Here is a 25,756-nt window from a genome sequence, read left to right as displayed (position 1 = left end):
TGTCCTTGCCTTACACACATTTTAATTAGGCTGACAGGCACAAGAAATACAGGCTGATTAATATGAGTGAAAGATTTGGCTGCATAATTTATAGACCCAGTAATAAGACACCTTTTAGGACTCTTGTAGGGACACAGGTGTTGAGTCTCTGCTCCCTTGGAGACTCTTTTCCAATAAGATACATGACTTCTTTATGCCTGTGTGGTGCTGAGGGTTGCACATTCTAGAGACAGCCATCGAGGACCTTGCCTCAACTCGCTCTCTCTCTTTTTTTTTTTAATATTTATTTATTTGGCTACACCAGGTCTTAGTTGCAGCACACGGGATCTTCGTTGTGGTGTGCGAGATCTTTAGTTGCAGCATGCAGGATCTTTTAGTTGTGGCATGCGGGATTTAGTTCCCTGACCAGGAATTGAGCCCAGGCCCCCTGCATTGGGAGGATGGAGTCTTAACCACTGGATCACCAAGAAAGTCCCTCAACCGTCTTGTCTTCTCTATGTCTTATGGGCATCCTATGAAGCCAATTTATTCATTCCATATTTATTACTTTAACTTGATTTATTTTTTTAATCTTTCTATTCTGCCTATTAGATATTTTTTTGAGTGTATTACATGAGAATTCAAAGCACTTAAAATTGCTTGGGTCTCTTAATGGGAGGGCAAGACCACTTTTCCATGTGTGCTAGCCAAATCTGCACTCAACAAATAGTTACCAATTGCCTTCTTCATAATATATTGGTTCAATAGGTATACAATTTTTTCATTCCCTCTTCATGGAACACTCCCCTTCTACTCCTTGAGCTGCTCAATTCATTCTTTTTTTTTAAAATTAATTAATTTATTTATTTATTTTTGGCTGTGTTGGGTCTTCGTTTCTGTGCGACGGCTTTCTCTAGTTGCGGCAAGCGGGGGACACTCTTCACGGTGCGCGGGCCTCTCACTGTCGCGGCCTCTCCCATTGCGGAGCACAGGCTCCAGACGCACAGGCTCAGTAATTGTGGCTCACGGGCCCAGCCGCTCCGCGGCATGTGGGATCTTCCCAGACCAGGCCCGAACCCGTGTCCCCTGCACTGGCAGGCAGACTCTCAACCACTGCGCCACCCGAGAAGCCCCATTCTTTTTTTTTTTTAATCATAAAATTCTTTATTTTTTTTCTATCCACTTTATATTTTATTTTCTATATTTAAAATTTTTTAAATTTTATATTGGAGTATAGCCAATTAACAATATTGTGATAGTTTCAGGTACACAGCGAAGCAACTCAGCCATACATATACATGTATACATTCTCCCCCAAACTCCCCTCCCATCCAGGCTGCCACATAACATTGAGCAGAGTTCCCTGTGCTATACAGTAGGTCCTTGTTGGTTATCCATTTTAAATATAGCAGTGTGTACATGTCGATCCCAAACTCCCTAACTATCCCTTCCCCCCACCCTTCCCCCCGGTAACCTTAAGTTGTTCTCTAGGTCAGTGAGTCTGTTTCTATTTTCTAAATAAGTTCACTTGTATCATATCTTTTTAGGTTCCACATATAAGGGATATCGTATGATATTTCTCTTTCTCTATCTGACTTACTTCACTCAGTATGGCAATCTCTAGGTCCATCCATGTTGCTGCAGATGGCATTATTTCATTCTTTTTAATGGCTGAGTAATATTCCATTGTATATATGTACCACATCCTCTTTATCCATTCCTCTGTCAATGGACATTTAGGTTGCTTCCATGTCTTGGCTATTGTAAACAGTGCTGCAATGAACATTGGGGTGCATGTATCCTTTTGAACCATGGTTTTCTCCAGATATATGCCCAGGAGTGGGATTGCTGGGTCATATGGTAGCTCTGTTTTTAGTTTTTTAATGAACTATTCTCCATACTGTTCTCCAAAGTGGCTGTACCAATTTACATTCCCACCAACAGTGTAAGAGGGGTCCCTTCTCTCCAAACCCTCTCCAGCATTTACTGTTTGTGGATTTTTTGATGATAGCCATTTTGACTGGTGTGAGGTGATATCATAGTTATTGCATTTCTCTAATAATTAGTGATGTTGAACATCCTTTCATGTGCCTCTTGGCCATCTGTATGTCTTCTTTGGAGAAATGTCTATTTAGGTCTTCTGCCCATTTTTTGATTGGGTTGTTTGTTTTGAGGATATTAAGCCTCATGAACTGTTTGTAAATTTTGGAGTCTAATCCCTTGTCAGTCACATCATTTGCAAGTATTTTCTCCCACTCCGTGGGTTGTCTTGTCATTTTGTTTATGGTTTCCTTTACTGTGCAAAAGCTTTTGAGTTTAATTATGTCCCATTTGTTTATTTTTGTTTTTATTTCCATTATTCTGGGGGACAAATCGAAAAAAATATTGCTGTGATTTATGTCAGAGAGTGTTCTGCCTATGTTTTCCTCTAGGAGTTTTATAGTGTCTGGTCTCACATTTAGGTCTTTAATCCATTTTGGGCTTATTTTTGTGCATGGTGTTAAAGAATTATCTATTTTCTTTTTTTTAGTGTAGCTGTCCAGTTTTCCCAGCTCCATTTGTTGAAGAGACTGTCTTTCCACCATTGTGTAGTCTTGCCTCCATTGTCATAGATTAATTGACCATAGGTGTGTGGGTTTATTTCTGGGCTTCCTATCCTGTTCCATTGATCTATATGTCTATTTTTGTGCCAGTACCATACTGTTTTGACAACTGTAGCTTTGTAGTATAGTCTGAGGTCAGGGAGTCTGATTCCTCCAGCTCCGTTTTTCTTTCTCAAGGTTGCTTTGGCTATTCGGGGTCTTTTGTGTCTCCATACAAATTTTATGATTTTTTGTTCTACTTCTGTGAAAAATGCCATTGGTAATTTGATAGGAATTGCATTGAATCTGTAGATTGCCTTGGGTAGTATACTCATTTTGACAATATTGATTATTCCAATCCAAGAACATGGTATATCTTTCCATCTGTTTGTGTCTTCTTTGATTTCTTTCATCAGTGTCTTATAGTTTTCAGGGTACAGGTTTTTTGTCTCCTTAGGTAGGTTTATTCCTACGTATTTTACTCTTTTTGATGCGATGGTAAATGGGATTGTTTCTTGAATTTCTCTTTCTGATCTTTCATTGTTAGTGTATAGAAATGCAACAGATTTCTGTTTATTAATTTTGTAACCTGCAACTTTACCAAATTCATTGATGAGCTCTAGTAGTTTTCTGGTAGCATCTTTAGGATTTTCTATGTATAGTATCATGTCATCTGCAAACAGTGACAGTTTAACGTCTTCTTTTCCAGTTTGGATTCCTTTTTCTTCTCTGATTGCCATAGCTAGGACTTCCAAAACTATGTTGAATAAAAGCGGCAAGAGTGGACATTCTTGTCTTCTTCCTGATCTTAGAGGAAATGCTTTCAGCTTTTCACCATTGAGTATGATGTTAGCTGTAGGTTTGTCATATATGGCCTTTATTAGGTTTAGGTATATTCCCTCTATGCCCACTTTCTGGAGAGTTTTTATCATAAATCGGTGCTGGATTTTGTCAAAAGCTTTTCTGCATCTATTGAGATGATCATTTGGTTTTTATTCTTCAATTTGTTGATGTGGGGTATCACACTGATTGATTTGTGGATATTGAAAAATCCTTAGATCCCTGGGATAAATCCCACTTGATCATGGTGTATGATCCTTTAAATGTATTGTTGGATTCAGTTTGCTAGTACTTTGTTGAGAATTTTTGCGTCTGTGTTCATCAGTGATATTGGCCTGTAATTTTCTTTTTTTTTGTGGTATCTTTGTCTGGTTTTGGTATCAGGGTGATGGTGGCCTCATAGAATGAGTTTGGGTGTGTTCCTCCCTCTGCTATATTTTGGAAGAGTGTGAGAAGGATAGGTGTTATCTCTTCTCTAAATGTTTGATAGAATTTGCCTCTGAAGCCATCAGGTCCTGGACCTTTGTTTGTTGGGAGTTTTTTAATCACAGTTTCAATTTCAGTGCTTGTGATTAGTCTGTTCATATTTTCTATTTCTTCCAGCTTCAATCTTGGGAGACTGTACCTTTCTAAAAATTTGTCCATTTCTTCCAGGTTGTCATTTTATTGGCATATAGTTGCTTGTAGTAGTCTTTTATGATCCTTTGTATTTCTGTGGTGTCAGTTGTAACTTCTCCTTTTTCATTTCTAATTTTATTGATTTGAGTCCTTGCCCTTTTTTTCTTGATGATTCTGGCTAAATGTTTATCAATTCTGTTTGTCTTTTCAAAGAAGCAGCTTTTAGTTTCATTGGTCTTTGCTATTGTTTTCTTTGTCTCTATTTCATTTATTTCTGCTCTGATCTTTATGATTTCTTTCCTTCTACTAACTTTGGGGTTTGTTCTTCTTTCTCTAGTTTCTTTAGGTGTAAGCTTAGGTTGTTTATTTGAGATTTTTCTTGTTTCCTGAGGTAAGATTTTATTGCTATAAACATCCCTCTTAGAACTGCTTTTGCTGCATCCCATAAGTTTTGGATCATTGTGCTTTCATTTTCATTTGTCTCTAGGTATTTTTTAATTTCTTCAGTGATCCATTGGTTGTTTAGTAGCATATTGCTTAGCCTCCACGTGTTTGTGTTTTTTATAGTTTTTTTCCTTGTAGTTTATTTCTAATCTCATAGTGTTGTGATCAGAAGAAATGCTTGATATGATTTCAGTTTTCTTAAATTTACCGAGGTTCGTCTTGTGGCCCGGCATATGGTCAATCCTGGAGAATGTTCCGTGTGCACTTAAGAAGAATGTGTATTCTGCTGCTTTTGGATGGAATGTTCTATCAATTAAGTCCCTCTGGTCTAATGTGTCACCTAAGGCCTATGTTTCCTTATTGATTTTCTGTCTGGATGATCTTTCCATTGATGAAACTGGCTTCTTAAAGTCCCCCACTATTATTGTGTTACTGTCGATTTCTCCCTTTATGGCTGTTAGTATCTGCCTTATATATTTAGGTGCTCCTATGTTGAGTACATATATATTTATAATTGTTATGTCTTCTTCTTGGATTGATCCCTTGATCATTATGTAGTGTCCTTCTTTGTTTTTTATAACAGTCTTTATTTTAAAGTCTATTTTGTCTTATATGAGTATTGCTACTCCAGCTTTCTTTTGATTTCCATTTGTGTGGAATACCTTCTTCCATCCCCTCACTTTCAGCCTGTATGTGTCCCTGTATGAGGTGGGTCTGTTTTAGACAGCGTATATATGGGTCTTGTTTTTGTATCCACTCAGCCAGTCTGTGTCTTTTGGTTGGTGCATTTAATCCATTTACATTTAAGGTAATTATCAATATATGTATTCCTATGGCCATTTTCTTAATTGTTTTGTGTTTGTTTTTGTAGGTCTTTTTTCTTCCCTTCCTCTTGTTCTCTTCTCTTGTAGTCTGATGAACATCTGTAGTGTTGTGTTTGGGTTGCTTTTTCTTTTTCATGTGTGTATCTATTGTAGTTTTTGGGTTTGCTGTTCCCATGAGGTTTTGCTATAGCAGTGTATATATGTACAAGGTTTTTTTTAGTTGCTAGTCTCTTTCCCACCTAGAGGAGTTCCTTTAGCACTTGTTGCAAAGCTGGTCTGGTGGTGCTGAATTCTCTTAGCTTTTGCTTTCTGTAAAGCTTTTGATTTCTCCATCAAATCTGAATGAGAGACTTGTTGGGTAGAGTATTCTTGGTTGTAGGTTCTTCCCTTTCATCACTTTAAATATTTCCTTGCCACTCCCTTCTGGCTTGCAGAGTTTCTGCTGAGAAATCAGCTGATAATCTTATGGGGATTCCCTTGTATGTTATTTGACATATTTCCCTTGTTGATTTTAATATTTTTTTCTTTGTCTTCAATTTTTGTCAATTTTTTTACTATGTGTCTCAGTGTGTTCCTCCTTGGGTTTATCCTGCCTGGGACTCTCTGCCCTTCCTGAACTTGGTTGACTGTTTCCTTCCCCATGTTAGGGAAGTTTTCAGCTATTATCTCTTCAAATATGTTCTCAGGTCCTTTCTCTCTCTCTTCTCCTTCTGGGACCCCTATAATGTGAATGTTGCTTCATTTAATGTTGTCCCAGAGGTCTCTTAGGCTGTCTTCATTTCTTTTCATTCTTTTTTCTTTATTCTATTCCATGGCAGTGATTTCCACTATTCTGTCTTCCAGGTCACTTATCCATTCTTCTGCCTTATTTATTCTGCTATTGATTCCTTATAGTGTATTTTTCATTTCAGTTATTGTATTGTTAATCTCTGTTTGTTCTTTAGTTCCTCTAGATCTTTGTTAAACATTTCTTGCATCTTCTCAGTCTTTGCCTCCATTCTTTTTCTGAGACCCTGGATCATCTTCACTATCATTATTCTGAATTCTTTTTCTGGACGGTTGCCTATCTCCACTTCATTTAGTTGTTTTTCTGGGGTTTTATCTTGTTCCTTCATCTGAGACATAATCCTCTGCCATTTCATTTCATCTAACTTTCTGTAATTCACTCAGTTCATTCTTTAGTTCATTTCTTTGAGGGGCTTCTTCTGGTCATCTCCCAGACTAAGTTAGTGACTCTCATATACACATCATTTCCTGCAAAATAATAGTCATCACACTTTAAATCATTTACTTGTTTAATGTTTATCTCTTCTATTGGAACATAAGCTCCATTAGCAGAGACTGTATGTGCCTTCTGCATCTAGCACAGCATCTTTTACATCATAGATGCTTATAGGTATTCACTGAATGAATAGTATCTTAGAGTTTAAAATCTCTGACGTAATAGACACTTTGTCAAATACTGAGAACTCAGTCCTTAACAATTATTAATTGAGTACCTCAAAGTTCATAAATAATAGTTGAGGGACTAAAAAAAATTATAGGGCACCATCCCAGCCCTCAAGAGATGTTCCATAAAGCAGATGGGCCATTTTCACGCAACCAATTAAATACCTACATAAATCTCAAGTACCAAAAGAGTGAGTGAATGAATAGATGATTAATTGAAATGAATAAGTGGTTCATTTTAGAGTTATATAGACCTGGATTTAAACTTGGGCAAGTTAGTCAATGTCTCACAGCTTCAGTTTTCACATCTATAGAATGAAAATTATAAATGTTCCTATCTTGTAGGGTTCTTGTAAGAAATTAATGAAATAATGATCATAAAATACTTAGCAGAGTCAGGCACATTTCACACAATAAATGTCAACTATTTATTGCAATAGTTGCAATGAAATGCAACAGCAGCAGTTGTAGGAGAAGGAGTAGGATTAGGAGTAGGAGTAGTATAGTTAGGTTACTGAAAAGAGGCAAGGTGGGATGATTTGATGAAGGGTCTATGAATAGCATATCCTTACATTCTCAGATAGACTAGGTAAGGGACAAACTTAAAGACTAATGCTGCAAGATTATCTTTGATCAGGAGTTCTTAAACTTTTGGGTTTCAGGACCACCTAATATACTTAAATTAATGATGACTCTGTATTAGCGTTCTCTGGAAAAAACAGAACGAATACATCTTTTTTATAGATATATAGTTATATATAAGAAGAGATTTACTATAGAAATTGGCTCACTGGTTAAGGAGGATAAGTCCCACAATCTGCCTTCTGCAAACTGGAGAACGAGGAAAGCCAGTGGTATTTAGTCCCCATCCAAAGGCCTGAATACTAGGGGAGTCAGTGGTATAACTCCCAGTCTCAGGCCAAAGGCTTGAGAACTGGGGGACTGCTGGTGTAAGTCCCAGAGTCTGAAGGGCCTGAAAACCAGAAGCTACTATATCTGACATCCTAGCTCAGAAAGAGACAATAAGAATTCACTCTTCTTTCTCACCTTTTTCTATTTGGGCCCTCAGCAGATTGGATGATGCATGCCCACATTGGTGAGGGCAGATTTTCTTTACTCAGTATATTGATTCAAATGCTAATCTCTTCTAGAAACACTGACACACCCAGAAATAATGTTTTACCATCTGTCTTGGCATCCCTTAGCCTAGTCAAGTTGACACATAAAATTAACCATCACAGATCCCACTGAACTTTTGTTTAGGTAGATTATATCCAGTGATGTGCTGGTAAATGTTTAACAACTGGGGTAAATATTTCTTCAGGGGTAAAATTTTAGACATGTACCATTTACTGATTTCTGTGGTATAGGCACATCCACCATGTCTGACTTCAAACTACTAATATATCATCACCGAATGTGCAGAAATGTTGAGAAACACACACACACACACACACACACACACACACACACACACACACACGGTATTTCCCATATAGGGATACAGTAGATATAATACTTTCAAATATGATTTATTGAACTGTCAGTTTATGTAATTTTATTTTTAATAATACCTTTTAACTAAGTAATATTGGTATGTATTCAAATGTGAGTTCATATTAATATGTAAAGTTGAAGTTTAATAAAATTAATTTTTACTCCTTTATCAAGAACATTCTTAAGTGAAGGTCATCTTTTGTTTTCAATACTGTGAATGCCTGGCTATGAAGAATGCAATGGTTACTGCTAACAGTCGGGTGCCTCTGCCTTGATTTGTGCCAGCAGTTTCACCACCATTGCTTTTGTACTATCATTGCAAATATTGACACAGTGTAAAAGGCAAATAACATCTTGGTATTATGATGAAAATAGTTTTGACTCTTCGGTAAGTGAAGGGATCTCAGGACAACCCCCTCCAGGGATCCATAAGCACACATTGAAAATCATTGTTTTATACTGTAGACTCCTTAAGGGAAAAGGTTGACTTTAATTTTTAAAAAATTATGTTGCTTCTGTTATATAATTTGAAACTCCTTAACCCAACTACAGCATGCAGATGTACAACTCTCCAAACATTTTTCAGTCTTACAGACATTAGGTGTGTATCAGTTAACATTTGCCTACAGAACACAAGCTCTTCAGTTCCTCTATTTGCTGACCAAGAAACTGTAGAACCTCTCTTCAAAAAACCCATGGAAGAAGTAGAATGTTTAAAATTTTATTAAGAAATAAGAAATATGTTTTTTTGGAAGTATAACTTTTAAGCCCTTTAATTCGTATGAGTGTGTTAGAGTGGCTATGTAGATATAGTTTTGTTACCATGAATGTTCTTGACACTTTGGCAAAGAAGAAGTAGGCCTTTGAGAACATCATGTTTCCCTCATTTCTTTGAGACATTTACAAACTCAAGTAAATACATTCAGAAGTCAGAAATAGACATTTAAAAACAAACTGGCCTAATATTTCCATATGGTTGCTTTTATTTTAAATGTAAATGTGACCTGTGAGAGTGAGTCCTATAAATGCTTTTTTTCCCAGATCTTACTTTAAATGTATAGCTTTTCTGTCATCCTTTGAGACTTTACACATCCCCATTACATATATGAATTATTTTGCAACAGTCCTAAATAGGAAATGATTAAGAGTCTATGGAAAAACCACAGCCATGAATCCACGGTTTGTTCACTGAATCATCCAAATGGTAGGGTTTCTATTTTCTCAGATGCTGTTGTCTTCAATCAGATGCCTGCCATCACCCAGATTCCTTTATCTAGATATTTATTTCTTCATACCATCTTTGACTGTCTAATGTCCTTTCATTACACCCTGAAGGACTCTTAAACATTTCTTGCCAGGCAGGTGTAGTGATAATCAACTTCCTCAGCTTTTGTTAATCCGTGAATGCCTTAATTTCTCTCACACTCTTGAAATACAGTTTTGTTAGATATGGGATTCTTGTTTGACAGGTTTTTTTCTCTTAGCACATTGAATATATTGGCCCACTGCTTTTGGCCTCCAATGTTTCTGATAACAAATCTGCTGATATTTTATTGAGGATCCCTTGTATGTGACAAGTCACTTCTCTTTTGCTGCTTTTGAGATTCTCTATCTTTGACAGTAAATTAATTTCTAAATTGATTAAAAGTAAGAAAAAATCTTTTATATTTACTTAATTTTTACAATTTCCCTCACTTTTTTTTGTGTAGATCTAATTTCTATCTTGTATCCTGTTCCTTCTTCTAAAAAATCTTTAGTTTTTCCTTTATGATCAGCTTTGTTTTTCTGGAAAATATCTTTATTTTGCCTTAATTTTTTGAAAGATATTATTGCTGTATGTGGAATTCTGGGTTGATAGTTTTTTCTATTAGCATTCTAAAGATGTCATTTCCATTGTCTTCAGGCTTGTATAGTTTCTGATGAGAAGTCTGTTGAAACTCTTATATTTGTTTCTTGGTATAAAATTTTCCTTTTTCTCTGCTCTCATGATTTCCTATTTATCTTTGATTTGAAGCAATGTGACTATGATGTATTTAGGTGTGTTTTTACATTTGTAACATAATTGTTATTTATCCTGCTTGAGGTTCTCTGGGATTCTTGAATCTGTGTTTCATTAATTTTTCAAAAATCCTTGGCCATTTTTACTTCATCTATTTCTACCTCATTTCTCTTTCTTCTGCTTCTGGGACTTCAATTACTTGCATGTCATATTGTTTGATATTGTCTCCTAGCTCTTGGAGGCTCTGTTCTCCTTACTGCCCCACCCCTCATTTTTTTCTTTTCTCTTGGTGTTTCTGTTTGGAAAATTTCTATTGATGTATTGGCAAATTTACCTATTCTTTATTCAATTCTAGTCTGCTAATGAACTTGTCAAAGAACTGCTAACGAACTTAACCTCTGATATTGTGCTTTTGCTAGCATTTCCACTAATCTATTTTAAAAGCTTCCATCTCTGTGAAATTCTCCATTTGTTTTTGCACGTTGTTTACTTTTACATTTTGTCTTTTATTAATAACAGTTATTACGGTATTTTTTTGTGAATTCCAATATCTGAGTCATCTCTGAATCTGGGTTTGTTATCTCTCGACAAAAGTTTTTTTTTTCCCAGCTTTTTTGTGTGTCTCAATTTTTGACTAAACGTCATACATGTGTAGAACAGAAAAGACTAAGGTAGATACTGTTTATGCCCAGATATGGGTACATCTCTCTTTGTATCAGACAGTTAATGTGGGGTTGTTGTATAGTAAAGAATTTGTTCTTTGCCTCGAGTTCCTGGGATGGGGCTTCTAAACCCTTGGAATTTCCTGAGCAATAGGAGTGTCTTTATTCTTTGTGGTGGGCTCAAAGGGATTAGAGTTTTGAGGCTTTGAGCCACATGATATCAGCCTGACCTTCTGACCACTGGCAAGGTGTCAGGGGCTGGGGATTGATTTCTGTCACATGGCCACTGGTACAATTAATCATGCCTATGTAATGAAACTCCAGTAAAAACTCTGAACATTAAGGGTCATTTGAACTTCCTGGTTGGTGAGCACATCAGTGTGCCAGGACGGTGATGCATCCTGATTCCATGGGGAGAAGGCATGGAAGCTCCATGTTTGGGATCCTCCAAGACCTTGCCCTAAGTGTTCTTTACTTGGCTAAACTTTATTTGTATCACTACAGCAAAACTAGTCAAAAGTATTTTGTTTCCTGAGTTCTCTGGTTTATCCTAGAGAATTATCAAACCTGATAGGTTTGTGGGAACCCCCAAATTTGTGGTAAGTTGGTCAGAAGTGTGGGAAGTCTGGGTATATCTGAATTTATGAGGGAATTTTGTTGGGGACTATGACCTCAACTTTGGAGTTTGCATTAACTCCAGTGGATAACATTATATCACAAATGGCCAAAAAGTACATGAAAAGGTGCTCAGCATCACTAATCATCAGGGAAATGCAAATCAAAACCACAATGAGATATCACCTCACACCTGTTAAGATGTCTTTTATTAAAAAAAACAAGAGATAAGTGTTGGCAAGAATATGGAGAAAAGGAAACCCTTGTACACTGTTGGTTGGAGTGTAAATTGGTACAGCCATTATGGAAGAGTATAGAGGTTCCTAAAAAAAAAAAACAAAACCCAAAAATAGAACTACCATGTAATCCAGCAAGCCCCCTTCAGGGTATATACCTGCAGGAAATGAAATCAGTATCTCAGAGGCATCATTGCAGCATTATTCACAATCGTCAACATATGAAAACAATCTAAGTGTTAATGGATGAATAGATACAGAAGATGTCAGAAAATATAAACATATAATATTATTTGGTCATGAGAAGAAAGGAAATCCTGCATTTGTGACAAGGATGAGCCTGGAGGATATTGTGCTAAGTGAAATAAGCCATACAGAGAAAAACTATATGATCTCACTTGTTATGTGGAATCTTAAAAAAAAAAAAAAAAAAAAGTCAAACTCAGAAACATAAGGTAGAAGGTAGAATGGTAGTTCCCAGGGGCTAGGTGGGGGAAATGGGGAGATGCTGGTTAAAGGATACAAACTTTCACTTATAAGATGAATAAAGTCTTCAATATTTAATCATTAAAGTTCAGTAGCAATCATTAGCATTAGCAGACACCTGCTTTCTATTGGTGTAGGATTTCTGGGCCCAAAATCATTTCCTGCCTCCCTCCCAGGAGAGAGGGTTTTTATTTCTATCCCGCCCTCAGCAACACTGGATCTCTACTTGTATCTGGGGGCTAGACTGTTCGCTACCCCACACGCCCAACACACAGACAGCTAGGTTTTGTTTCTGTTCCTTCCTTAAGCGCAATGGAATTTTCTCTGAGCCTTGGAGGTAACAGGGCTTGCTGCCCCTGCTCTAGCAGCTTAAGACTTTTAAGAGAAGGGTTTGGGAAAGCAGGTGAGTCTTTGGGCATGTCACCCAATAGCAGCCTATCACTTCACGTTTGCCTGTGCCACTAAAGGCATCTCTTCAGGTCTGCCCTGCTCCCAAACTTTCTTGTTTGTGTTTGGTAGAGGTCTAACTTCTCCTTCGGAAGGTCCTAGATATTCTAAACTGACATGCTACCCACACTTGGCCTTTAAGAATGTTTTTTTTTGTTTTGCTTTTAAAACATGTATTTATTTGGTTGCACCAGGTCTTAGTTGCGGCAGGCAGGCTCCTTAGTTGTGGCTAGCCAGCTCCTTAGTTGCAGCACGTGGGCTCCTTAGTTGTGGCATGCAAGCTCTTAGCTGCAGCATGCATGTGGGATAAAGTTCCCTGACCAGGGATCAAACCCGGGGCCCCTGCACTGGAAGCGCAGCCTTATCCACTGCACCACCTAGGACTCCTAAGAATTTGTTAACATTTTAGTTGATTTCTTCCTATCCAGCCACCTTTGTCTCTTGTGCTCTACTAAAGATGAAATGGGGGACTTCCCTTGTGGTGCGGTGGTTAAAAATCCGCCTGCCAATGAAGGGGACATGGGTTCGAGCCCTGGTCCTGGAAGATCCCACATACGGTGGAGCAACAAAGCCCATGCGCCACAACTGCTGAGCCCGCATGCCACAACTACTGAAGCCCGTGCGCCTAGAGCCCATGCTCCACAACAAGAGAAGCCACCGAAATGAGAAGCCCATACACCGCAACGAAGAGTAGACCCCACTCGCCGCAACTAGAGAAAGCCCACGTGGAGCAATGAAGACCCAATACAGCCAAAAATAAATTAAAAAAAAAAAAAGATGAAATGGTTTATTTCACAGATACTGAGTCCCATCAATTTACTTGGTTATCTTGAGGCCTCAACTATCTGATAAGCTCAAGAAAAATGATTTTTATAGATTACCTGGCATTTTTTTTGTTAAGATGGAAGAAACATTCTCATGGAGCTTTTTACCTTCTAAGTGAAATCAGAACTCTCATCTGCTTATTCTTACAAATGAATTTTATTCATTTTCAATTATGAATAAAAATTACATTAGAATCTTGACTAGAATTTTACTAAACTAACTTTGGTGGGATGAACAACATTATAGTATTTGGTCTTCCCAACCGGAAATACTGGTTTTCCTACTCATTTATAGAAAAAGCACACTCCAGGTTCCTTATGATATGGAGTCAATAATTTAATTGATTTTAACTTAAATTCCATATTATCACAAACACAAATAGAGGTGGCTTCTGGTATTAAAACACAGTTAAAGATAAACAGGAAAATCAGAAATTATTAGATTGGAACCAAATAATCATGTAGGTATTGAGAATCATAACAGAAAGTAAGCATTGTTTTAGCTCTGAGATTCCTAACAGACAAATCAAAATGCAAATAGTGGGTTATATAGTTCTCTTAGTTTAATAGAAAGAATGCAGTTTGATCAGGAGAAATTTTTCTTGCACTGAATCCTAGGAGGACTTTTTAATGTAGTTCCTTTTAGAAATAACAAGATAGAAATTGAGTTCAAACACTGTTTGGTAGAAAATAGTCAAATGTCTTTCAAATGACCACTTCTTTTCCTCACCGTAATAAATGCCAAGAGCACATTTCCTATATTAATAGAAAAATCAATAAATGTGAAAAGCTGAAGTAACCCTGACAAGTTTTTCAGAACAATTGTTGAAAATATTTATTTAGAAAACACCTTTAGTTGGAAAACAGCAGAAACAAAAATAGAAATATCACATTTCATATATGCAATAGAATACAATGCTGAGTTTAGTTCCATAATAAAAGCCATACCAATTATTATGTGTGGCCAAGGATGGAAGTATGGAAAAAGAAAACTGAAATCGAGGTAGAAGATAACTCTGCTTACTGCCTTCAAGTCTTGTTTGGAGAGGAACCTCTGGAAAACCATGAGTTAGGATAATGCTAGTCTACTAGGATGTCAGAGGCAGAACCAATATAATCTCTTGAAATATAATTTGTCATTCCTCCAGGTAACTCCCTTAAGGGGGTTTGGTTCCACCAATGAATAAAGTTCCTAATTCTATACTAAGTTCATCCTTTGGGATATCAATCTCATCTCTTGCTTCTTCCCCAAGCTTCTTCCACCAGGGTGCTTGTATATGCTTCAGGGTGTTAAGATGGGCCTGCTTGGCCTTGGCTGCCACAGGCCTGGATCTGCTTAGGAAGAGCTCAGGTTCTTTTCCTTCTGCCTCCTTCAGACTTGGTGCTTCTGTGGTAAACAGAAAATAAAAAGGTGAGTGGAAGAGTTCTGTACCAAACAAATAGGAACTTGGAAACTACAGAGTTGGAACTCTGCAATAGCAGGCAAAAACAAGGTTCCAACTCTGAGTCTATTATTATTGTCAGCTGTAGATGGCATGTGACTATTCACAAGTTGTAGCCCACACTTCCATGTTTAAAGGGAAAGAATAAAAGAAAGAAGTAGATTTTTTTAGATGGTTTATTTAAAAGAGCAGGAACTTTTAATAGCAGAATCTTTACAGATGAGAGGCTCAGTTCCAGCCACCTATCCATTCAAAAACACAAAATTTGCAAGTAATGGCACTAAAGAGAGGACCCTGGCCCTTTTTGCTCCACAAATACTAAAAGTGTTTCAGAGGCCATCTGAAACACTGGCTTCATGGATGGGATCTCTCATTAAATGCACCAGTGGTTGTGAGAAGCAGATGAATTAATTTTTGTGAAAACACTTCATTAAAGTGCCACCATAACCACTCTCATCATCTACTTTTAAAATATGTTCAAAAAGCTTTTCATACTATATAATAGAATCTGGCTAGTAGGGCTCAGCATCTTTATAATTAATAACTTTTCTAAGTTGACACATATCAATGATTGCAAGGCTGAGGGAAGCAGTCAAGAAGGTTATGGGGTCCGCACCATTTGAAATCATTGTGTGCTGATATGATCTAGAAGGAGAAATTTCTGAGGATAGGAGATGGGCTAATAGACCACGAAATGGTGTTTTCCTTCTGAAGATCTAGATGTCACAAAATCTTACATAGGCTGTTCCTTTTAGGAAGCAAAAATGGAATGAGCACATACTCATCAACTGTTCAATGTTGGTGTTGATCCGAGCCGTCAGTGCCTCCCTGTGCTGTTGGGCTCTCTCTTCTAGAGCCCTGCCCATGAAGTAGTGTTGCAGTCGTTCTTGTGCTTGGGAATGGAGCTCCCTGTTGATCACACCTGATACCTCAGAGCCCTGGGAACAAAGGACAAAAAAATTGTCACATGAAGGACACATATATCAAAGTATATTTCACTTAACCACTTAGTAGAGGTTCTAAAATGCTTAGCTGTCTCTCATCAATTGAATGTTATGGTTGATATCTACCTTGTACTCTTGAGCAAGCATTAAATAGCCTCTTAAAAGCAGCTTTAAATGAAAATGCAGGTGGGCCAGATTCTTTTTGGTATGCTCCTATACCTCACTTCCTCACATAGTATGGTATTCTGGGAGAAGAGATAAGATTGAGGAATCACAGTGAAAATTACAAATGGTTTGGTAAAGATACTGGCCTGGAAGAGGAGTAACAAGACCAATCCTTTTGTTCTAGCCCCACCTGGTAAGACTACCTAACTTCTTGTCCTATCCCCACTCCCAAACTTATCTAAGCCATAATGTTATAACGGCTTCTAATTTCACAGAACAAGGGACAAAATCATTCAAAGGACCATATTCTTTTGGCTAGTCAGCTACTTTAAAAGGAACTTACCTAATTAGTTTGGACAAGGATGAAATAATCTCAACATTGAAGCTGATAGAGCTTGACACCCCAGCTTTCTCAAATATTCCAGTTCATGGATCTTGGATACAGCCCTACTCCAGCTAACACCTTACTTTTCAGCCACAGAGTAACAGCTGTATTAGAGTATGGCTAAAGCAGCACTTCTTTTTTAAACAGGAGAATGCATCACAGTCACACACAGTGCATTAAAAAAAAATAGAGATCAAAGACCTAAACAGAAGGACTAAAACTATAAAACCCTTAGAAGAAAAGACAGAGGAAAAGCTTCATGATATTAGATTTGGCAGTGATTTCTTAAATATGACACTGAAGGCACAGACAACAAAAGAAAAACCAGACAAACTATACTTCATCAAAATGAAAAAGTTTTGTGTATCAAAGGACACTATCAACAGTAAAAAGGCAGCCCACAGAATGGAAGAAAATATTTGTAAATCATACATCTGATATGGGATTAATATCCAGAATATACAGAGAACTCCTAAAACTCAACAACACAAAAACAAACGACCTGATTAAAAAATGGGCAAAGGACTTGAATTGAAATTTCTCCAAAAAAGATATACAAATAGCCAATAAACACATGAAAAGATGTTCAAAATCACTAATTATTAGAGAATGCAAATCGAAATCACAATACTTCACATTCTTTAGGATGTGAAAATAATAAATGTTGGTGAGGATGTGAAGAAGTCTTGCTGACGCAGTATGGAAAACCACTAATTTGAAGTGAAGTCTCCTTTACTATTGACTTTACCTCTACGGTCCACGTAATTATAAGAAGACGCCAAATCCATTGACTATGGTAAAGCAACTGCATTACCTTATGCCAACAATAAATGTACATATACAGCTGAGACACTTATTTGTTGGTGAATATCACCCACTGCAATAATGTAACACTGGTACCATGGCACAAAAGCCTACATACTGGATGTCTTCTGATATAGTCATCCACTTGTTGCTTCAGTTCAACTCTGCATGCATCAGTGAGTTCTCTGAGTCCTTGCCAAGGAGCAAATAGTTTCTTTTTCTTACGGCACTTTGCTAGGAATTTAAGAGCCTGGGACAAAAAAAAAAAAAAAAGATTTGTGATTTTTTCTTCCCTAACAGAACTATTTTCTTCCTGTAAAAACATATAGTGACAACAGTTGTTAACTCTTTTGTGTATGGGGAGAAAGATAGGATTGTGACTGGGGTGACAGAGGACAATAACTTTATTGTTATATTCTTCTGTAGTGTTTTAATATTTTACAAGGATATATTCATGTATTATTTGTACAGAAGGCAACAAAGAGAAAAAAATAGGAAATCAGCTTTGGGTTCTAGTCTTAATTCTAGTCCCTTATAAAACTGTTTGATTTGGGGCAAGTCATTCAATCTCTATAGGACAGGTTCTATGTCTACAGAAAACAGGAATCCCAATTGTACTTAGCCAAAGGATTGTAAAGATCAAGGAGAAGGTATACAAGAAAAAGCTTGGTAAATGAATGTGCTTTCTCCTGTCCTTCAGAATGAATTCCTGATAAGAAATCTTGTAACAGGCAAGATGTGGAGACACATTTGAAATTATTCTGCCCAATTTTTTTTTTCACTCTTCTCCCTTCTTTGTAGTTTTTATTTTCATCAAAGTTATATGTTCACATTGCTTAAGGCAAGGGTTGGCAAATTATGGCCCACAGGTCAATCCAGCCTGCTGCCTGTTTTTGAACAGCTGAAAAATGGTTTTTTACATTTTATATGATTACAAAGTTCAAAAGGAAAAGAATTATTTCATGACATGTGAAAATTATGTGAAATTCAAAATTCAGTGTCTACAAATGTTTATTGAAACAAGAGTCATGCTCATTTGTTTACATACTGTCCACAGCTTCCTTTGGGCTACAACTGTAGAGTTGAATAGTTCCAAGAAACCGTATGACCTGCAAAACCTAAAATATTTTACTATTTGAGGCTTTCCAAAAAGTTTGTTGATATAACTATTGTTTAAAGTGTCAGTTTTAGAAGAAATGTTAAAAACCTCTCCCCCAAAGACAGCAACTTTAGTTGTTTCAGGTTTTTCTTCTGATGTTTATCTCCATCTACATTTTTGTGATTTTTTTCAGTGATAGGTATTATCTATTGACTTTCTCGTATGAAAGGTAAGGACTTAGCTCTCTTTCACACATACTTTCCATATCTCCAAATATCCAATATTATTAAATCATAATTTTAGTTAATGTTAATGTTCAGTGTTTACATTATTATGACTACATAAAGGCTATTCATTTTTCAACCATGTAGTGATGATTACTTTTTCTTCCTTGCATATTTTTATTTTCACTGGAATTAATAACTCTATTATTTTCCTGTGCTTATTTTTCTATATATTTATCACTGATTACATATCACAATTTCTGCCCTGTTCATACGTTAAAACACATCAGGCAATCTATCAAATTAATTTTCTTAGATACACATATTCTGGACCTTTCTGACTTGTCCCAATCTGGATAGATTATTCCCTATGCTTGGTGCATAGCTGTCATCCCGAGATCCCCCACTCCCCATCATCCTGGTGACTCTTTTCATCTTTCCTTTGTGTTTCCTGGATTCCATGTTGTCCTTTCTTGGGTTATTCCTTTGTTTCAGAGACTTTGTGATGCATAAAAATGTCTTTAGTCTATCTTTACCTTTAATTGATGGTTTGGTTGGATGTAGAATTCTAGTTGGAAATCATTTTCCCTCAAACATTTGACAGCCTTACTCCAATATCTTTTAGCTTCCAATGATGCTGTTGAGGAGTACTTTTCGCCCCAGTGTATTTCACAATAATGTGAAATAGATGTGAGTGTATTTTTGTCATTGTACTGGACAGTCAGTGTTTTTAATCTAAACCACATGATATTCAATTCTGAGAAATCTTAAATTATTTGATTTCTTCTCCTCCAGGTTTTTTTTTTTTTTCCTTTGTTTCAAATGTTTGACCTCCTAGACTGGTTCTGTTTTCTTTTTGCCCTGCTCTCTAGATTTCCCAAACCATTTTTTCTAGCCCTTTTATTATGTCTTTTTTTTTTTTCTTTCAAATTTTATTCCATTTGTTCCCTGTTATCCAGCATCTTGGTTTTTGTTTCATGTATTATTTTCTTTTAGCTCTCAGAGAAAATAATACATTTTACAAGTTTTCTTATCCCTGCAGTATCTCTATTTCCACCAAGTAGTTTTATTCTATTTGTTTCGGCCTTAGCTTCCTGCAGACGTCCAGTGATACTTTCAGCTGATATTTAAGAGTGGGCACTAAAAAGCTGTTTAGAAATGCTGAGCAGATGGGTAGGGTTTATCTATTCTGTACTTCTTTATAGGGCTACTGAACTGGGCTGTTTCATTGGAGTACCTCATTGTGAGTACATGTATAACTATTCCCTTGGGCTGTTCAGATTTCCTAAAGAAAATGTTTTCAACCTACTGTTTACAGGATACAAGCCTGGCTGACAGCACTGAGAGCTGAGAAGAAAAAAGGGCTTGGAGGTTTTCACATTCAGTATAAAGATTTCCTTAATACCCCTGTTTTTACTATAGTACTTGAGCCTTCAACTGCGCTTACATTCTCCTATTGAGAGATTTTTCTCCTTTTCTTCTATTCTTCCCTTTTTTTGATTTTTCTTCCTTGCTTCTCCTTCTATCTTTCCTCTACTTCCTGCTTTTAGTATGAAGCCAGGCTTATGATGCTACTCTGGGAACTCAGAGTAAAGTTTCCAGAACAGAGGAATTTATGCCCTTAGATCAGAAAAGTCCACCTTGGCATCTCTGTCTCTTTTCCTCATTCTTTGTCATTTTAGGACTCTCTGAAATTGTATTTATCTCCCAATGTTTATTTTTTATTGCCCAATGTTTATTTTTTCAACTGGTTTGTTTCAGTAAGTGCTTTTGTGGTTGGTCTTTAATTGATATGTATATTTGATACTGTTCTGCTATAATCAAGTAGCAAGAATTAGCTATCATTCTGGCTCTAGAGAGCAGACGCCAGCAAACATCACCTTCCTTCTGAGCTGCTGCTTCTTTTTTTTGTTTTTTTAAAGAAGGAACAATTAGGTTTATTTGCTTGTGCCAGGAAATATCTCACATACATTGCTATAAAAACCATGTTTATCACTTTAGTGTGGAATTCTTTAGAAGCATTGGCAAAGTCAGCTTTGGAAACTGGATGCACTGAACTGGTGGATACCACAAATGGAAAATTCTAGAAGGCAGCCAGACCTGCCCTTGTGCTTGTCACTAGTTTCCAGTCTTTGATTTCCAGGATTTGGCTCTTTCAAAGCCATTTTTCACATTTCTGAAATCAAGAAAGGCTTGAGAAATCTCTTCATTTGTGTGCATCAAAAATGAACCTAGAGTAAAAAGAGACATTCAAAAAGTTCTGGCTGACGAGAATATTTTCTTCTACCACTAAAATGGTGCATATTTCTGTAGTTCTTAATTTGAAACAAACTCAGGCATATCTGAATAGCAAACGGTTATTTTCCCAGCATCAGATCCTCGAGGACTGTAAAACAGGTTTTTAGGACTGTGTATGATTATAAAGACCAAACTTCAGATAAACATATGCAATTAGATCTCACTCATCCATTGCAGGCTGTCATCAGCAATGGCAATCTCTTTATTCAAAACATTCTTAGGTTTGGTTCTATCATGACCATTTTTGTAGTTTTAGTTCTTTTTACCGTCTTTATTTTTTTTAATTGAGGTATAATTGACATACAATATTATATTAGTTTCAGGTGTCCAACATAATGATTCGATATTTGTATATATTGGGAAATGATTGTCACAAAAAGTCTAGTTAACATCTGTCACCATACATAGAGAATTTTTTTTTTCCTTGTGATGAGAACTTTAAAGATTTACTGTAGTTGTCAGTTAAATAGCATTGGCTGATGTCAAGAACTGAACTGATCTGATAAAAAAAAAAATTGGCAAATCTTGTCATAGTTTTGGTGTCTCTGCAGTATATGAGGCTGTGTCCTTACATGAGGGGTCTAAGTCATTTTTGAAAACTAGTAGCACCTTGCTGACAATAACAGAAGATTACAAAAATTTCAAGTCAAGAAAGAATCACATTTTGGATTCTTTAGGGGTCAGCACACTTTTCCATGTTGAACAACTGTTTCTCTCTCTTTTTTAAAATTTACTTATTTAATTTATTTACTTTTGGCTGCGTTGGGTCTTCTTTATTGCTGCGCACAGGCTTTCTCTAGTTGCGGTGCACAGGCTTCTCATTGCGGTGGCTTCTCTTGTTGCAAAGCACGGGCTCTAGACACGCGGGCTTCAGTAGTTGTGGCTCGTGGGCTCTACAGCGCAGGCTCAGTAGTTGTGGCGCAAGGGCTTTGTTGCTGCACGGCATGTGGGATCTTCCCGGACCAGGGATCAAACCCATGTCCCCTGCCTTGGCAGGCGGATTCTTAACCACTCGCTACCAGGGAAGTCCCAACAACTGGTTCTCTTAATGGCTCCTCAGGAATTAGGACAAAGTGGCTTCTCTCAGGATCCTTGTTCTCCACCTGGACACTGTCACCTTCCGCCAGCACAGCTGTGTGATGAGGTTCTATCTTTTGTTGTGTGTTATCAGGTCCAATATGCACATTTCCAGATATGGTATAAATGAAGCTTGATCACCCTTTAGGAACAGGCTGGGAATGCTTTGCTCCTTGGTCCAATCTGAAGTCCAAATATAAAGTTGGTGTGTAAGTGTAAATCTTGGACTTGATTCCCAGGGCTTCTCCAGAAATGACAGCAATGGTAACACCATCCTTACGGGTTTAGGGATTTCGCTGCTTTTCACTTCCTGGTACCAAGGCTCCACCATCTTCTGTGAGCTCCTCAAATTAACCCACAGCTGTAGGCCATGGACTGACTCCTCCGAGCAAGGCATCTCTGCATGCACAATGCCCCAGCCCATGGTCATCCACTGCAGGTCTCCTGTGTTCAACTGACCAGCATGTCCACAGAAGTCTTTGCTGGCCATGCTAACCCCCTTCCAGGAGGTAATACACTGTTTCAAAACCTCAGTGTGGGTGATCAGGAAATCCACCTGGTCTACCACCTTTAAATTCATCAAACAGTAAAAATGGATCCAGATTTTTAAACTAAGGTCAGCCAATGCTTCTGCGGACCCATGCTCCAACCCTTTCCGACTGCTCCCAGCTAAGCACGAAGAGGGTAACCTTGCAGGATGCCATATAAAGGCTAAAATGAGAGCATGCTGAAGCTTAGCAGATTGCAGTGCTCTGCAGAAAGAAGAGTCATTTGCCACTTGCACCAAATTGCAGAGGACCATTTAAGCATCTCTGACCACCTCCCTTGGAGACTCCCCTGGGAGTCTAAAGCTGGCCGGGGAGGGTGGGGTCCTGCTAACTGATCGACGGCACCGGCCCCGCCTGGCCCCATGGGTACCCGGTACTCCAGCGTGCTTGGGGGCCCCTTCTGAGCTTCTTAAGAGATGAAAAAGCAAGAAAAGAAAATCCTGGAACATTAAAAAGGAAAAGACAGCTAATTCTTCAAATTTAATTCTAATACTATACCACTACAGAGAACTCCAACTTGTTTACGTAAGGATGTGTAATTTGAAATTAGCAGGTTTACATAAGGTTTTCTTGATTTTTATCTGTCTGAGAAACAATGCCTCTCTTTTAGGCAAAGTGAGGGACAGAAGGCAAACAACAGCTCTGGCCTTTGTCTGCCAAGGACACTAATAACCAGTTCCTCCTGAGGGATAAGTTCAATGAAATGATATTCCAACTTCCTTCTGCGAAATTGATAATTATTTCCTTTTCTTTGTTATCAAGGTCATCTGCAGTGCTAATAGAAATATAAAGTGAGTCAAATATGTAATTTTAAATTTTCTGGGAGGCAGAATAAAAAGGTAAAAGCAGGTGAAATTAATATTTTGCATGTACTGAGTTACATAAGCATAACTCAATATATGTAAAATAGTAGCATTTCCACATGTAATTAAGACTCCGTGCTTCCACTGCACCACTGCAGGGGACACAGATTCCATTCCTGGTGGGGGAACGAAGATCCTGCATGCTGCCACGGAGCCCAGCCAAAAAAAAAAAAAAAAAAGACGGTAGCCATGAGGTAAAAGTATTAGAAAGGACCCAAGGCACTGATATCCACGGGTCCATGGGTTAATCCTTAGATGGCATTGCTTAGCAGAGGGTAAACAGCAGATGTGGGTGTGATTCAGTGATGGTGCAGGACTGTTTGTTGCACACATGGCCTAAAATCCCCAAAAGAGCCTGAGAAAGATGGAGGCGGCAGACATCTCTCCCTATTTCCCTAGTATTTACTCTATTTTTTAAGCGGTTTAAAAAATCTTTGTAAAAGCTTAATCAGAGAATCAATAAGGAGACTGTTCAAAATCTATCACTGTGAAAAACTGAAATTGACCTAAAGTTTAACAATAAGGGATTATAAAACTAAATGCTACATGATCTGAAATCCTAATATGAACGTTAACTATGTATAATAACTAGATATTAGGAAAACTGGTCATTAAGTGAAATAGACAGCCTTGTACTATGTTTTTCCAAGGCAATAAAATATTACTATGCTCCAGATAAATCCCAGGAAGATCATCATTTAAGAACACGATTCTATAATTCAAGAATTATAATGATCTAATTATACCTAATGTATTACCTGCACATTAAAAAACATCTAATATGATATGCTGCTCCTACGTAGGACTTTACAATTGACAAAATACTTTCCCATAAATTGGGTCATCTGATCCACATAACAATTGAGTGAAAAAGATAGGGTAGACATTCATTCATACGTCAAGCACATTCAGGAAGCTGACAATAAATAAGACTTAGTTCCTTACCCTTGAGATTCTCATTGCTCAAGTAAGAAAGAAAAAAAATAACAAATAACACTGCATTTTGGTAAATGATGTACAAGCGTCTATGGAAATACTAAGGACTGAATGTCTAAATCATTTTGGCCAGTGATAAGGATGTTCTCATTTTAAGAAACTAAGGCTCAGAAAAGCTAAGTGACTTGACCAAGACTTTACAGCAGGTAAACAGGAAAGTCAGGTTTGAACCCATGTCTTTGCCTCCTAATCCAGTACTCTTTTTACTAAATCAGACTCACTGCTCTCTGAAGTGTGACAGCTGCTTTATACTCCACAAGAGATGGCCTCTGTTGGCAAAAATTCTTCCTTTCCCTGTACCCTCTCCAATGTTTCTGGATAATCAATGCTGATTTCTCTTCTATTTCCCGATTATGTTTTTCCACCTGACCTAAAAAGATAACAAACACTATTACAACATACTCACTTCTATGCTTTCTCGAGTTCTAGAATCAGGACAATGAAAGTACCAACAATCTTGCAGTCCTTTTATTTTTTTCAATATTGATTTTCCCAATTCTATTATTTTACAATGGTTGTAAGATTTTAGATACAAAACGCTCCAAAAGCTTTCTCAGATTATGCATCTTCTTTAGAAAAGACTCATATCATTTTTTTGTCTCAGAGGAATGAGAAAAGGGCTAAAAATCCAATAGCAAGAACATTTAGAAAAAAGAATCACAAGTAAATAGTTAGAAAGTCATTCAGTACTACCAAAAGGGAAAGGCACATTGTGTATATATGTTACCTACTCTGCATGGTTATAAATTTCTCTTTAGTCACTCAGTTAGTTCTACAGATGACTTTCTGGGAGTTGGTCAGCATATAGTCTAGGGTTCACAGGAGCTAAGTGATAGAATAAGGCAGAAGGTAAAAATAAAAAGGGATATATTTGAGAGACAGTACCAAAAATTGATAGGATTTAGTGGTGAACTAGATGTGGAGGGAGGGAAAAAATTCTAGGATGTCTCATAGATGGGACACTGAGTAGACTGTTGGTGCAATAACCTGAGAGATGAGGAATACAGGAAGAGGAAATCAGTGAGGGAAGATAATGACTAGTTTTGAGGATGCTTGTGGATATCTAAGTAAAGCTAACCAATAGGCAGCTGGCTACAGGGCTGTGTTGTCCAATGTAGTAGGCACTAGCCACAAATGGTTACATAAATTTAAAGAAAGTAAAATAAAATTTTAGATCCTCAAGTGCACTAGCCACATTTCAAGTCAACAGCTACCTCTAGCCATTGGTATTGTGAAGATATAGAACATTTCAGTTTGTAGAAAGTTCTACTGGGCAGGGCTGGTCTAGAGCTTAGGAGAGAGGGTGAGGATGCAGACAAGATTCCAGAGTGCTAAGCACTCAGTTGGTAGTTGAAGCTGCAGTTATGGTTGGGATACCTCAGGAAGAGCAACATGAGAATAATGGGGTA

General features: G+C 37.4%; 1 protein-coding gene and 1 pseudogene across 9 annotated transcripts in view; both read right to left on the bottom strand.

The window, feature by feature from the left end:
- Window positions 1-837: 837 nt before the first annotated feature.
- The window catches only part of IQCB1 (IQ motif containing B1), a 61,419-nt gene continuing 36,500 nt past the window's right edge, over window positions 838-25,756 (bottom strand). For 7 of the 8 annotated variants that reach the window (XM_082459404.1, XM_082459410.1, XM_082459411.1 and 4 more), the window contains 4 exons: window positions 24,569-24,717; window positions 17,361-17,492; window positions 15,726-15,882; window positions 838-14,889 (listed from right to left, as the gene is read on the bottom strand). In XM_082459404.1, the coding sequence (XP_082315530.1) occupies window positions 14,660-14,889; window positions 15,726-15,882; window positions 17,361-17,492; window positions 24,569-24,717 (668 nt within the window). In that variant the 3' untranslated portion in view covers window positions 838-14,659. The remainder of the gene's footprint in view (window positions 14,890-15,725; window positions 15,883-17,360; window positions 17,493-24,568; window positions 24,718-25,756) is intronic. The other variant, XM_082459408.1, reaches the window with a different exon arrangement.
- Window positions 20,292-24,561, bottom strand: LOC309659548 (pirin-like; annotated as a pseudogene). The gene is made up of 2 exons: window positions 21,876-24,561; window positions 20,292-20,796 (listed from the first exon to the last, which is right to left on the bottom strand). The product of its transcript is annotated as a pirin-like (transcript).

Source organism: Balaenoptera physalus (assembly GCF_965194825.1).
Source record: "Balaenoptera physalus genome assembly, chromosome: 4".
In the NCBI taxonomy this organism is placed as follows: Eukaryota; Metazoa; Chordata; class Mammalia; order Artiodactyla; family Balaenopteridae; genus Balaenoptera; species Balaenoptera physalus.
This window is presented reverse-complemented; position numbering and strand designations above follow the sequence as displayed.